Source organism: Centroberyx gerrardi, chromosome 3 (assembly GCF_048128805.1).
Source record: "Centroberyx gerrardi isolate f3 chromosome 3, fCenGer3.hap1.cur.20231027, whole genome shotgun sequence".
Classification (NCBI taxonomy): Eukaryota; Metazoa; Chordata; class Actinopteri; order Beryciformes; family Berycidae; genus Centroberyx; species Centroberyx gerrardi.
In genome coordinates this window covers 30,283,392-30,297,235 of record NC_135999.1, presented here as the reverse complement: position 1 = coordinate 30,297,235, position 13,844 = coordinate 30,283,392, and the positions used below count along the sequence as shown (strand labels likewise).

The following is a 13,844-nucleotide window of genomic DNA, read 5'->3' as shown; positions in this document are numbered from 1 at the left end:
TTGTATTACATATCGTATGTGTGTGGGGCAAATATATTCCCTCAAAATGTGAACCTATATCCCTCTGGATTCTTGAGATTCACTCATTTCTAATATGTTTTCCAGTTCAGTGGAGAATCTGAGAAATAATAAATGTTTGACCGATTCCTGAAGTTTGTCTGTCGGTCCACAGCAGCAGGACAGAGCTGGACTGACTTTTTCCTCCAGCCTGAGTCACTTCAAAATGGCCGCCGTGGGAATAAGGTCTATTAGGGTATATATATATATATCTATACACACACACACACACACACACACACACACCTCCTTTCATCAGCACATTAACAGCACTGGAGGCAGGCTGCAGGTCTGGACTCACACACGCTCCTGCAGGCAGGTAAATACATGTAACACACCTTCAAAAACACACTCTGTCATGCTCTGACACACACACACACACACACACACACACACACACACGCGCACATGCAAACACTCACACATGTGCTAACCTACAAGCCTCCACTGTCTCTACCACACACACATCTCTTCCTCCTCCTCTCCCCTCTTCATCTTTTCCCCTCCTCCTCTCATCTCCTTGTATCTCCTCCTCACCTTCTCCTCTTCCTCCTCCTCCTCCTCTCCCTCCTCCTCCTCCTCCTCACCTTCTCCTCTTCCTCCTCTCCCTCCTCCTCCTCCTCTCCCTCCTCCTCCTCCTCTTCCTCCTCCTCTCCTTACTCAATACTCTAATGAGAAACTCTCTTACAGCCAACCAGCCTCATTACTACACAGCCATGACGGAACACTGGACCATGGAGATGCTGTGTGTGTGTGTGTGTGTGTGTGTGTGGTATGAAACTCCTCTATACCTGCTGGTTGGAGGCCTGTTGGTGTGTGTGTGTGTGTGTGTGGGGAGGGGGGGGTTATGTTGTTTAGTGGCCCAGTAAACCTGTTAGAGGGAGTAATTACCACTCATTTGGAGTGAGGAGGAGTGTGTGTGTGTGTGTGTGTGTGTGTGTATGTTAGACATATTGGTCTTTTATTATAATAATCAGATCTGGTCCAGTCAGTGTCGATTGATTACAGATTTATTGTAGAAACTGGTTGTCTGTGGGACCTGAACTGATTCTAATGAGACTTTTTGATCAGATTCCATACAATTACAATCTGATTTTGAAGTATGCATGATGATATAATTAGTGTTAGTATCCTGGGTTTCAGTGGAGAGTTTTAGTGTCCCATGGTCTAAACACTGTTTCAGAAGCAGCAGTTCTTAAGGTTTTTAATGTTTTTGCTTTAAGAGTGTCTTGGAATTCCCTCTTTTTTGTTAAATTTGTCTTTCTGAAACCTGAATTCATAATTTATGTTCCACCAAAAGATGTGGATGAGAGCAGCAGGAGAGTCGTTTGGTTTCTCTTGCTGTGTTACACTTCTGCTCTTCAGTCGGTCACAGTGAGTTTGATCCACATGTCTGTTCACTGTTATAATAATACAGAACTGGGTTAATACAATATGAACCATGGTTTGTCTTCATCACATCTGCTGTAATGAACAGCTGGACTTCATGTTGCTACACATTTCACTCCCTGCTGTCCTGTTTCTTAGTTTAACAACTTTAAAGCACTTAAATTTATCAAATAGAAACATTGTCCAGTGTTTACCTGCTGAAATGATTTATCCTCTGACTTTACATATTCTACCCATTTAGTAATGTATCCTACTATCTGTTATTATAACCAATGTATTATTGTTAAATTCTATTATTATTCTTAATTTATTTTATTTAATGATCATTTATTGTATTTATTATTATTATTATGTATTTATTTTTTCTTCAATCATGTCTTACTCAGTTATTATGCATTGTTTTTCTTGCTTTACTACTTGTATATAAATCTGTCAAAAAATGCACACAAAAAAAATTTAAATAAAGCACTTATTCATGCTTTTTTCACCTAAAGAGTTCCTTGAAGGTGTTTCTTTTCTGTGAAGCGAGTCTTCCTGAACCTGCTGAAGATTTCCTCTGTCTGTCTGTCTGTCTGCCTGTCTGTCTGCCTGTCTGTCTGTCTGTCTGTCTGTCTCTCTGTCTCTCTGCCTGTCTGTCTGTCTGTCTGTCTGTCTGTCTCTCTGTCTCTCTGCCTGTCTGTCTCTCTGCCTGTCTGTCTGTCTGTCTGTCTGTCTCTCTGTCTGTCTCTCTGTCTGCCTGTCTGTCTTCTCTGCTTCATTATCTGACGGCCTAGACGCCGCTCATTTACCTTGTCAGGGAAGAAAGGCGCTCCGTGATGTATGTGACCACATGCTGGACATTTTTTTGGGGGGGGTGGAGGGGTGGAGGGGGGGGGGGGGGTGCTGGGGGTCAATAAAGGCGGCCCCTGCTGGGCGCCGGGGCCCCAGGTCCCTGGGGGGCCTGTCACTGAGGTAATGGATGATGTTTTCACTGCAGGGTGAGAGAGCCGCAGAACAGAGAACACCCTTCCTCACACAATGGGACGCCGTTGGGGGAAAATGAACTCAGATGCCCCCCCCCCACCCCACACACACACACACACACACACACACCGAAAAAATAATCTGCTTGCTTCTATCTCTTTCTCAGATACCTCTTTTTTCCTCAATCTCTCCTAACTCCATTTTTCTTCATTGCTCACTGCTGCGGTGGACAATAAAGTTCTATTCTATTTTATTCTATTCTATTCTCCATCCCTCTCTCTCTCTCTCTCTCTCTCTGTTTTATAGACGTTACTGTTGTCGTTTCTGTGCTTTTTAGAAACTCTGCTTTTAGAGAAGAGCTGTAGAAATGAACTTTATTACTGTCTTTATTTTTCCAGATCCGATCAGAGAAGCTTTTATTTTCACCAAACCCAGAGGTGTGTGATTTGGTGAAATGAGTTTGACCGAGCCTAGGGAAATTTGCGCTAAAAGAGCGGAAATCACATCAGAAAGTGAATGTGTGTGATTGGCCACAGTGGCTACAGTGAGAACTAGTATAGCAGTTAGCAGGACGCTCTCCGATGTTGTTGGATTGAATCTTTGCTCGTTTGCTTTTCCTAAATCCCTGGATGAGTCTCAGAGAGCTCAGTCTGAAGAGAGAAAACTTAATTTGAAGTTATAGTTAAAAGTAAAATTCCCTAATATGCACATTTTATTTTGTATCCATTGCAATCAGTTTCAAACTGTGCCTTACACATTTTTTTCCCCAATTAATGTATTAAAAAATTGTATTTACATTTTTATTTAATTCAATGGTTCAGTATGAGCTTGACAAATTCAAATGTATTTAATTCAAATATCTGTCTCCACACCCTGAACCGTCTGAGTCTCCTCCTGACAAGAAGAAAGTTCTGGGGGAAACACTGAGCACTTGTTATTTTTGTAATGTTTTGACATGAAAACGGTCAAATGTAATCATACTGACTGAATATTGGCACAAAATATCGGTTATTGGCAGCTTTAATCCAAAAATGACCTGGATTGGTATATCAGCCTTCACAGACTCATATCAGTCAAACTGTAGTTCCAACAAACCAGCGCGCTTCGAGATTTTTGCCGTTTTGTAGTTAGCAGAGATTGAAATTTTGAGGACACACATTATTATAATTATCATTATTATCACTGTTATTATTAGCTCTCCCTCCCTCTCTCCCCCTCGTTGCCACCAACACCAATAATCAGCCTCTCATTACTTCTAAATGCGGCTGTGTGTTGAGCTACAGGCGGAGAGAGATAAACAGAGACAAAGAGGCAGCAGATAGCAGATAATAACTCAACAAAGGACATATTGAGGAAGAGCTTCAGCAGCGGAGACTCACATTTTTAGCCTCTATGTTTGGAGGCCGAGGGCATAAACACAATTACAACCATGTTTAATGTGCTTCATTCTTTAATTCTGTGGCGCCAACGATTCTGACCGCTTGCTTGGATAGAATTAAGTTGTAATCAGGAAGGGGAGGTCTGCCAAAATTGAATTTGCAAACATGAATATGATGAGATTGGTCATACATGGAGGGAGCAGTGGCAGGCGGAGCGGCGCGGAGACAAGCTGGGAGACACCGAGTCACGGTGGATCTCTCCCTGGTAGCATCTCAGCCTGCTGGTCTCATGACAGCGTGAGAGGGACTTCCCGTGTGTCGTGTCTCCGGGGCTCCGGGGCGCTGGGTGGCGGCTGAACTCGTGGCGGAGCGGGGCGGCGGCGTCCCCGCCGGGCCGGTCCGGACACATCTGCGGCTCTGAGGCCGTAAACAGACGCTGATGGATGGATGGAGGTGTCCCGCTGCCCTTTGACCCCTGATGGTTGCAGGCCGGGGGGCGGCGGGGTCAGCGCCGGGGCTTCCTGCTAACTCATCTGTCCCGCTCCGCTCAGGAGGCCCATTCCTCACCGCCGGACAGGCGAGCGGGGGGGAACCTCTCTCTGTAATTGCGTTGCTCACTTTGAAGTTCGGGAGTCGTTTCGCTCGTCTCTTCGGGCCGACGCCGGAGTTTGAACATTTCTGCGGCGCTCTCGTTGTCGAGCTACGAAGCGCTCAGATGTGCAAAGTCGTTCCAGCTGTTTTGATCGGGCGGCGTGTGTAATTTGTAAGCCAAAGCTCCTCTTTAATGAGTTGGGCAACCGTAAACAAATGGTGGCGTACACAAAGCTTCTCCCACCTGTTTCTGCTCTGCTTTGTGAAAAAGCCGCTGCCAGCAGAGGCATTATTACTGCACATCTGTGAGCAGGAGGGTGGCAAATTACACACTAATTGCATTAACAGGGATTACGCCTTCCAGTGGATTTTTTTTTTTCACTTTTACATGAAACACTTTGTAAAAATAAAATTAAAAAAAAACAGGGAGAGAGGGAGGGGGGGAGGGGGGGAGGCACGTGGTGAAACCAGCACGTAGACTTGTGGCTTAGCTTTTATGAGCTGCAATGTTTTGTGTACAACTTCAGGGGAACGAGCCATGGAGCTAAAACACCCCCCTCACCCCTCCACCCCCCCCCCACCCCCACCCCCTCTTCACCAACACATCGGTGCAGCTGCTGCCAAGCCTGCCGCAAAAGGATTAAAACGCAGCATGATAGATTAAGAAATATAATGCTAAAGCAGAGATTCAGCTAATCAACAGTTTCGTCATTCCTCACCGTTACAAAAACAGTCAGGAAAGACGTCACTGAAGGTTCCACTGAGACATATTTTTGCCTTTTGATAGTTCACAGTGGTGAGAAATGAAAGATATTGAGAGAGAGGGACAACATGCGACTGCGGGCCCGGGCCGGATTCGTCAATAGCTGATATTTTGTGATGATATTTCATTTTCATGCCAAAACATCACAAGTATTCAGTGTTTCCCCCTCAGAGTTTTCTTCTCATCAGGGTGAAAAGCCTCTGAAACAGCATTCAGAGCATCATGGGACACTAAAACTCTCCACTGAAACCAGACTGATGAAATTCTTTTAGTGTCAGCAGCTCTTTAAGGCAGAGAGACACCACACCTGTTCACTGGTAGAGAAACTCTGGGAGACATTACTGCGTTTAAAATGAACAATTTCCAAAACACATTATTCGACAATTAAATGAATAAATAAAATGTGTAAAGAAAATCAGATGTCATGTTTCAGGTTTTCCAGCCTGTTTTATGTGTCTGTGATCAGGAGGAACCTCCATCACATCAGAGGTGTACGACACTAACTGATATCTGATATTTAATAAAAGACCGATATCGGCCCCATATATCGTCAAACCGAAACATCGGGCCAAAACCACCATCAGACCTGCTTGCATGTTGCTACATCAGTTCCGCTGCTTATTTTTCATGTCAGGTATCGAACGTACGGTTACCCTTCACACATTCACACAACCTTAACCTCGGAAGCCAACACCCCCCCCACGCCCCCCCACCCCCCCTCTGTCTCAGGTACCCCCCCACCCCTCACCCATCACTCCTCTCACCTCCCATCTGCTGCAGGACTCGGCGTCCTCCAGGTTCAGCAGAGAGTCCTGGCAGCGCCCCCGACCCCCGCCGAGCCCGACCGATTTAGCCTCTCCATGTATGGAGGCAGGCAGGGAGGCATGGGAGGGATAGGTGGGGTGGAGGTGTGTGTGTGTGTGTGTGTGTATGTGTGTGTGTGTGGTGGTAGGGGGGTGTTATGGCTCTGTTAGCCTCAGCCAAACCTATGAGTCAGACACGACTGGGGATTTTGCAGAGTTAGTTACCGAGCCGGTCCTCCTCCCTGTTTTACTGGACGTTTCACTTCAGCTTCACTCTCGTAAAAACACCAAAAAATCCTTTCGTTCTTACGTTCGTACTTTCAGCATAATCAGAAAATAATAAATGGAGTGATATTAATATAAAACTCAGCGGGGATACATGATGTTATAATACACACTGAAGTTTAGACACACCCTGCCTGAACCCCAGCATACACACCTGCCACCACACAACCACACTCTGTTAAAGCTGCACCAGGCAGGAGCTTCATATAGAAATCCAGTCGTCATATCAGCCGAAATCACAAAGAAGAAAGACAACAGAGCAGAGCGTCCCATCACCACTAATGGGACGCTGTAGATTCTCCCAAATAAATATCAGGTATGAACTCTTCTCCACACAGAAAGTGATGAAACAAAACATAACTTTTATTGAATGATATGTTAACAGTGGAGTGTTCCTCTTTTAATTTTTATTGATCCGTAAACATGCTTTGTCTTATATGTATCGATTTATTTATTTTCTATATATTGTTTTTTTTTGTTTTTTTATGTTTCATTGTTATTGTATTGTATCAGGGCGTCACTGTAAAAGAGGGCATCTGCTCTCAATTGACCACCCTGAATAAATAAAGGTAAAATAAAAAAATAAAATAAAATAAGAGTGAAATCCAATCTGTCTCCTAACCAGCAGTGAGCAGAGAAAGCTGGACTCACCAGCGTTAGATCTCTTCCTCTCTCGTCTCTTTGGTTTTCTTTGGTATAAAGCGTCACAGACCGCTTTACTGACGTCACCACACAGGGTTTCTGGGTATTGGAGTTCCAAACTTATCAAACGACTGCCCCTTGTTCAGCTTTAATGTTCTTCATTCTTCATGTGGCGCCATCGATTCAGACGGCTTGCTTGGATAGAGTCAGGCTTTAATCAGTAAGTGTTGGTCTGCCGCGATTTAATCTGCAAATATGAATTTGATGAGTTTTGCCGTACGAGGGGGAAGAATAGCCATGGGGGAGATTTTTTATTTTTATTCCTCTAAAACAAACTGAAAAGAAAAGAGTCTTCAGGTCGCGGCTCTGGCTCTAAACAGCCTGAAACACCTGGAGCACAGCAGAGGTCAAAGGGCGTCACCCAGGACTGAAAATGTCCCTGGGTGGGTGGGGGGTGGGGGGGGGACGGGGTGTCAACACGACTTCAAAGGGGGCAAGGGGCAGCAGGGTGGGCTGGTGGCTAAAGAGGCCGTCACATAACCAGAAGGTCACAGGTTCAATCCCCAAAAAACAGCCATGAGTCCGTCAAAGTGTTCTTGAGCGAGACAGAACCGCAGAGTCCGGAACACATTTCACCGCTGAAGCTTCTGATCGGCTCGTCTACAGCTGGTACATTCTAAATTCAATGTTAAACTGTGGTGGTTCTGATATGACTTACGGACAATGAAAGACTCAAGTCTCAGACACAAAATCGCTTGAGCTGCACTTAGGAAACCACAATGACTCTAATAGACACCAATATATTGATCCTGGGTTATCAGAATGATCTGATAATCTTTCAATTTAAAATTATCATTTAAAGGAATACAGCAGTTTTTGGGAGATTGTCCTATTGGTCCCATTGTCCCATTTTTAGCTGTATAGCCTCCCATCACCCAGCACCGTTGCTTCCTATGGAAAACAGTGTGTTATTTTTCTAGCATATTTCATGTCAATTTTACCAAACTCCCACACAAAACTGACAGACCCACTTTCTCACTTTTCCCCTTTTCTCTTTGGGATAATGCTAGTGGCTACTATCACTCTACACGCTAAAGTGTTAGCATGAAGCCTACTATCACTGCATAGTGTAGGCTAAAGCGTTAGCATGGAGCCTACTATCACTCAACATAGTGTATGCTAAAGCGTTAGCATGGAACTACTATCTCTCAACATAGTGTATGCTAAAGTGTTAGCATGGAGCACCAAAGCCAATGTTCTAGGTTATTGGGAACACATGGATGATTTTGGTGTCTATGTTCTCATCAGTTAACAGCTGAGTTGATGAACAAGACAATCTCCCAAAAATGTAGTGTGTTCCTTCAAAATAAAGGCCCAAAGTCTGTGGCACCAGAGAGCTGAACCTCCACCTGCTCCCTCACCGTCAGCCGTGGAGCCTCAGCTAAACGCCCCACAGAGGTGACTGTGCATGAGTGTGAGGCTGATCCACTTACGGTCAGGTGCTGGAAGAGCCACGCCCGCATGATGTTGGTCGCCACTTTCGGGAAGATGCCTCTCTTCTTGTTGTGCCGCTTCTCCTTGTCGGGGTCGTCGTCGTCCCCCGTGCTGGGAGACGCCACGCCGTTATCCAGGCAGTCACCTGTCCAGACACAGGCGTGAGCTGGGTGGGTGTGTGTGTGTGTGTGTGTGTGTTTGGGGGGGGGGGGGGTCCTACAACATGGTAGACCATCACCGGCTCCCTCTGCAATGTTTCAGCTGAGGAGCAATGGCTCAAAGCTCAAATACACTGGTTGTAGATTATGCAAGCCAGGAAAATATGTCTTAGAGTTAACAATATCACAATATCTGTACATGTCCATATACAAATGATGAAACACAGAAATAGCATTTAAATGCATTTAAATGTAATATTTAAAGTGACTTCCGCTGCAACCATCAAACCCAAGTCTTATTGTATTCTGTATATCAGATTTTTTCAAAAGTAGCTATTATACTATAATATATGCTAATATATACTTTGCTATTACTATCTAGGCTAACTGATGACAGTAGAGTTCTAAGGGCTGACAGTGAAAACAGACTATTAAATCAGCTGTTCATTTTTATGAATGTATACTATTTTTCAGTACTGTCCTGCTCAACATTCATTCATTAATTTCCACACAGTCACACTGGGAGCTTCCCAGTCCAGACAGTCTTCTGCAGTCAGACACTGAGCAGTTTGGGGGTTCAATGCCTTGCTGAAGGGCACTGCAGCAGTAGGTGCAGGGGAGAGAGCGTTACTCACACACAGATTTTCCCAGTTGATGAGGGGATTTGAACTGGTGACCCTGCCGTCCCCACCCCTCTCTCTGCTGCCCTGCTCAATACCCCTCTGTGCGCCCCTCCATTCCCCCACAAGTTATGGATCGTGGCACATAATGCAGCATTTTAAGTAAAAACCACTAAAAGCAGCCGGCCCAGTGTTTTTACTGCACATTCTCTGCCTGTTTAATGAGGCTCATTTTCTCCTCAGTGTTTTTAACAGCGCCGGGCTAAGGTTAGGGCGACAGTCCCGGGCTGTGGCAGGACTGCAGGCCGCGCCGCCTCATGTCAGCGGCGGATAAGGGCCTCGGCTTTTTTTTTTTTTTTTTTTTTTTTACCTCGCTCTACCAAAAACAGAGGCAGGATTTTGCCGCGTGGCGGAGCCTGAAAAGGTGGAAATAATCATAAAAATGATGCGTAACTCCATAAACAAGCTCTCAGCCTCATTAGGCCGAACCACCAGCTCCCTCAGGCTGATTTACACCCCACCTCTTCACCCTCGCTCCCTCGCTCCTCTCTCTCCTGATCCCTCTTCCCCTCTCTGCTCTCTCCCTCAGTGCCGTAAGGAGAAGCCGGCGGTGACTCCGGCCCAACCTGCTAATGGATTGTGACAGATCGGCCTCACAACAACCTGTGGACCCAAGTCAGGAAGAGGAGAGGAGGAGGAGGAGGAGGACGAGGAGGAGGAAGGCTGTGGGTTGTGGGAAGAAGGAAGAGAGGGAGGCGGAGGAGGAGGAGGAGGAGGAGGGAGTCAAAGTGCTGTGTAGGGACTCGGGTGAGAAAGATCAGGCTGGTCCACAGCCATGTGTGAAGACAAGATGGGCAGAGACAGTGTGGCAGCAGATGGACTAACGCTGCTTTTTTTCACATATCTGATACAAGTCAGATATTTTTTCTGAGCAGCAAAAAAACATAGAATTTGATCTTTTCAGGATCTCTGAAAATGCAACTCAGTCAGAACACTCAGATCGGAAAGTGTTTTTTTTCCCCATCACTCCCCGTGTGACTCGTATTTGACGTCACGCGCTGCGACAAGAGAGGCAGAAAGCAACAAACATGGAGGAGAGTCTGGTTTCATGGCAGATACCAGCCTGTCTGTCGACAACATGCGGACACAAAAACAGCCAGAAAAAGCAGCGGTGAAATTTCCATGGTACTAGCTTGTTGCTAAAGCTACTAATGTTCATGTCATGTTGGACTGACCGTAAATTGGGAGAAACCGTCCCTCACACATCACACTGAGACACTTCATGTATCTGAACACAACCTGTTTGTAACTTTGTAAGAAATCGACAAAAAGCAGCTGTTCAAAGATGGAGTTTTACGTTCCTGAGTCGTTCAAAGTTGATTTTAAAAACAGAATCAAACTTTTGAGCGCCTGTTTTTCACATTGATCTGTTTTATACAAGGAGGAAGCCATTGCATCAGATTCTGTGTAAATGCGGTAACGCTTTATTTCCGGGTCCGCAATTTCCTAATAATTTCCGAGAAAGGAAATGTTAATTTCTGAGGACGTTTCCTGGAAAGAAGCATGAAATTCTGTTCTAATTACAGGGGAAATAGAGAAAGAGTTGAATGGTAGTTGGTAAGTTCCTCCAGTTTCTTCTGTTGTTTCCAAGACAGAACCATGAAATTATGTAGTAGTTATATAGAAAATTAGAAATTAACTAAAATTAATTAAGGATTCAACAAATAACTATATTATATAATTATATGAATAATGACTTGGGTTACCAAATTGACCTCTGCCTATTATTTTTCCAATAAATAGTTTATAGTTTTGCAGTTCTTTCCAGGAAACTCTTTTAGAAATGTTCAGTATCTGATCGACTCTCCAGACTGCTGACAGTTTCTATAGAACTGCTGCTTCACTTCATGTTTCTTTCCATTAAACTTCCCAAGAAATTAACAGTTCCTTTCTAGGAAATTATTAGGAAATTGTGGACCCGGAAAATAAAGCGTTACCGTAAATGCAAATGAATGAAAAGAGGCTTCAGAAATTACTTTGATTCCACCAAAACTTTGTCTTTTCTACATCATCCCACAAACAGCTAGTCTGCGGTGGTAATTTTAGCCAAATCTGTGGCTAAATATTTATCCCTGTCTCTCTCTCTGTCTGTCTTTCTGAGTCTCTCGTCTCTCTAATTTAATTTATTTTATTAGTTAATTTGACAGGGATAAAGCACATTAATAAACAGAGTTAGCTAAAAAGGCTAGTTTCATCTGAAGGCCCCGCACATATCTGTACCCCCCCTCCTCCTTCCCCTCAGCTCTCATTCTTTTCACTCTTTTTTCACAAACCTTTCAACACCGTGACTCACTCCCTCTTTTCTACATTTGTGAGATTTGAAAAGAAGAAAAAAAAAACAAAACATGAAACAGTCCAGTTGCACTTCAGGAGAGCGGCGCTTTGAGCCGGGCGGTCACAGCCTGCCGCCTCCATCGCTCGGCTTTTTAAGAAGTGTTTGTACAAAGTTTTATTAGCCGTGGTCTGGTGGAAGAGAGAGAGAGAGAGAGAGAGGGGGGGGGGGAGGGGGAGAGAGAGAGTCTATTTTCCACCACACTTCCACTACGGACCATTTCTCCTTGGCTGGTGAAGGTAGGAGGGGTCAGATGAGTGACGACCAATCCAGCGCTCTGTAAAGGTGACCTCACTGTTTAGGTCAGCCTGGGAATAAAGACTCAGAGAGCGAAGGAAGATTGAGAAGAAATTGACTACAACCTCTTCTACAACCTCAACCCTCCTACACCAACACCGTTAGATCCAAACACCTTCCCTGTCTTTCTCTCTGCTGTCTATGAAAGCAAAACATGCCTTTATAACAAAGAAATAGAACGACAGGAGCTTCAGTACACATTCCTATGGCAGAGGAAGGGCATTCAAGGAGCCTGTGTGATGGCTTTCTCTGCTGAGGACATGTTACTGTGTTGGTGCTGCCAGGATGGGAAATTAACACCAACCACCGGCCAAACACTGAGGGGTTTTGGCTGCGGCTGACAGTCGACTCTCGCTGCCACATTGGCAGGAAACCACTGGGAGTCCTATTCTAACTGTGTCACAAACCTCCTATCAACAACGTCTGGTTCCATGATGGAGGAACACTGGAGAACTGGCTGTTAGTTAACAAAGTCTAAATCTATAGGAACCAGCTAGAACCAGAGAGCAGCTGAGTCAGCTTGTTGTGGTGTGGCTGTAGATCCATTCAGTAACGTTCTCAGTAAAAGTGAATAGTGTGATAAGGTGGATTTGGTTACTGTGACACAGTAAACTGTCTTGTCTTTAGCCCTAGTCTCTACTCCAAAACACTCTGAGTTGTAGCTTGAGAAGAGTCAGCTCAGTTAACCTGAACAAACTGTTAGCTAGCTAACTAGCCAGCAAACACTGATGTTAATGTGAACATGCTAACCCTAGCTGCTGCTAGATACGTTAGCTAGTGTGCTAATCAGATGTGTTAACAACAAGACAGTGATGTTAGCTGACCAGATACTATGGTTCAGTCAGAGACACTTACGTCAAAGGAGATTGGACCATTATAGCACTAATGGTCATACAGTTGGCGGAAAAGGCTCTGCTCTTGAGGATGCTCTCCAATGAATCCAAGCAGCATGCGAGAGATTCTGCGGGGAGCGCAATAAACCCCCCAAGGCATAGTATCATAATAATATGAACCAACATAAAAGATAGAGATAGCTTGCACAAGCATCCTGGGAGCAGATAATACAGCAGGAGGTTGGGGTGGTGGAAGGAATTTGCATCGACCTGGGTCAACAGCAGCAGTGGCATGAATGAACGGCAGTGTGAGCTGGCAGATTATAAAGACCGCCTCATGTTGTTTGAATGTGATTGGTGATGAGAGTCGGCTTGGATTGGACAACCGATAGCCAATCAGCTGATAGCGTGCACGACTTCAGTGTTCTGAATGAACTAACGCGATGCTTCATTTAGCTAGCTAACAAGCTGACATTACCTAAACACTAAATCAATCAGATGGATCAGTGATGAAATGATCAGTTCAGTCAGAAACAGACAGAAATTAACCGTCTGTTCAATTCTGTTGAGACGGACAGAAACACAATCAGCTGTTCACAGAGCTGAGGACCTCCAACATGGCTGCCAGAGAGTTACAGTCACACCACCTGAAAGCCCTCTATTGGCAGGTAAAATAGTAAAAATAGCTGGTGAATTTCAGAAAGTACTTCAGTTATGAGGTGGGTGAAATGAAAAGTCAGGTTGGTCGTGGTTGGAAGGTCAGACGGCGCTCCCCCTGCAGCGGTGCTAAACTGTAAATGTATGCGGGAGATAGTGAAACCACAGGACTTGTTTCACTTGGCCCGCTAACAGCCGTGTGTTAACGTCCTGCTAACACACACACACACACACACTGACCAGAACCCCCCACCCAACACTGCTACTGTGAGGAGAGAGAGGGCTGTGTGTGTGAGTGTGAGTGTGTGAGAGTGTGTGTACGTACATGTAGCCTGTTTAAGTCTGTATATGTGTGTGTAGGCCTGTGTGTGTATGTAAGTGCCTATTTCAGTCTGTGTGTGTTTTGTGCGTGTGTACATATCATATGCATGTGTGTGTGTGTGTGTGTGTGTGTGTATGTATGTGAGTACCTATTTCAGTGTGTCTGTGTTTCATATGTGTGCACATATATTATAAGTGTG

At 44.9% G+C, this 13,844-nt stretch overlaps 1 protein-coding gene across 2 annotated transcripts in view; it reads right to left on the bottom strand.

Annotated features, from left to right (window-relative positions):
* Window positions 1–13,844, bottom strand: part of meis1a (Meis homeobox 1 a) — a 44,379-nt gene that overhangs the window by 14,643 nt on the left and 15,892 nt on the right. For both annotated transcript variants that reach the window (XM_071917064.2, XM_071917062.2), the window contains one exon: window positions 8,366–8,511. In XM_071917064.2, the coding sequence (XP_071773165.1) occupies window positions 8,366–8,511 (146 nt within the window). The remainder of the gene's footprint in view (window positions 1–8,365; window positions 8,512–13,844) is intronic.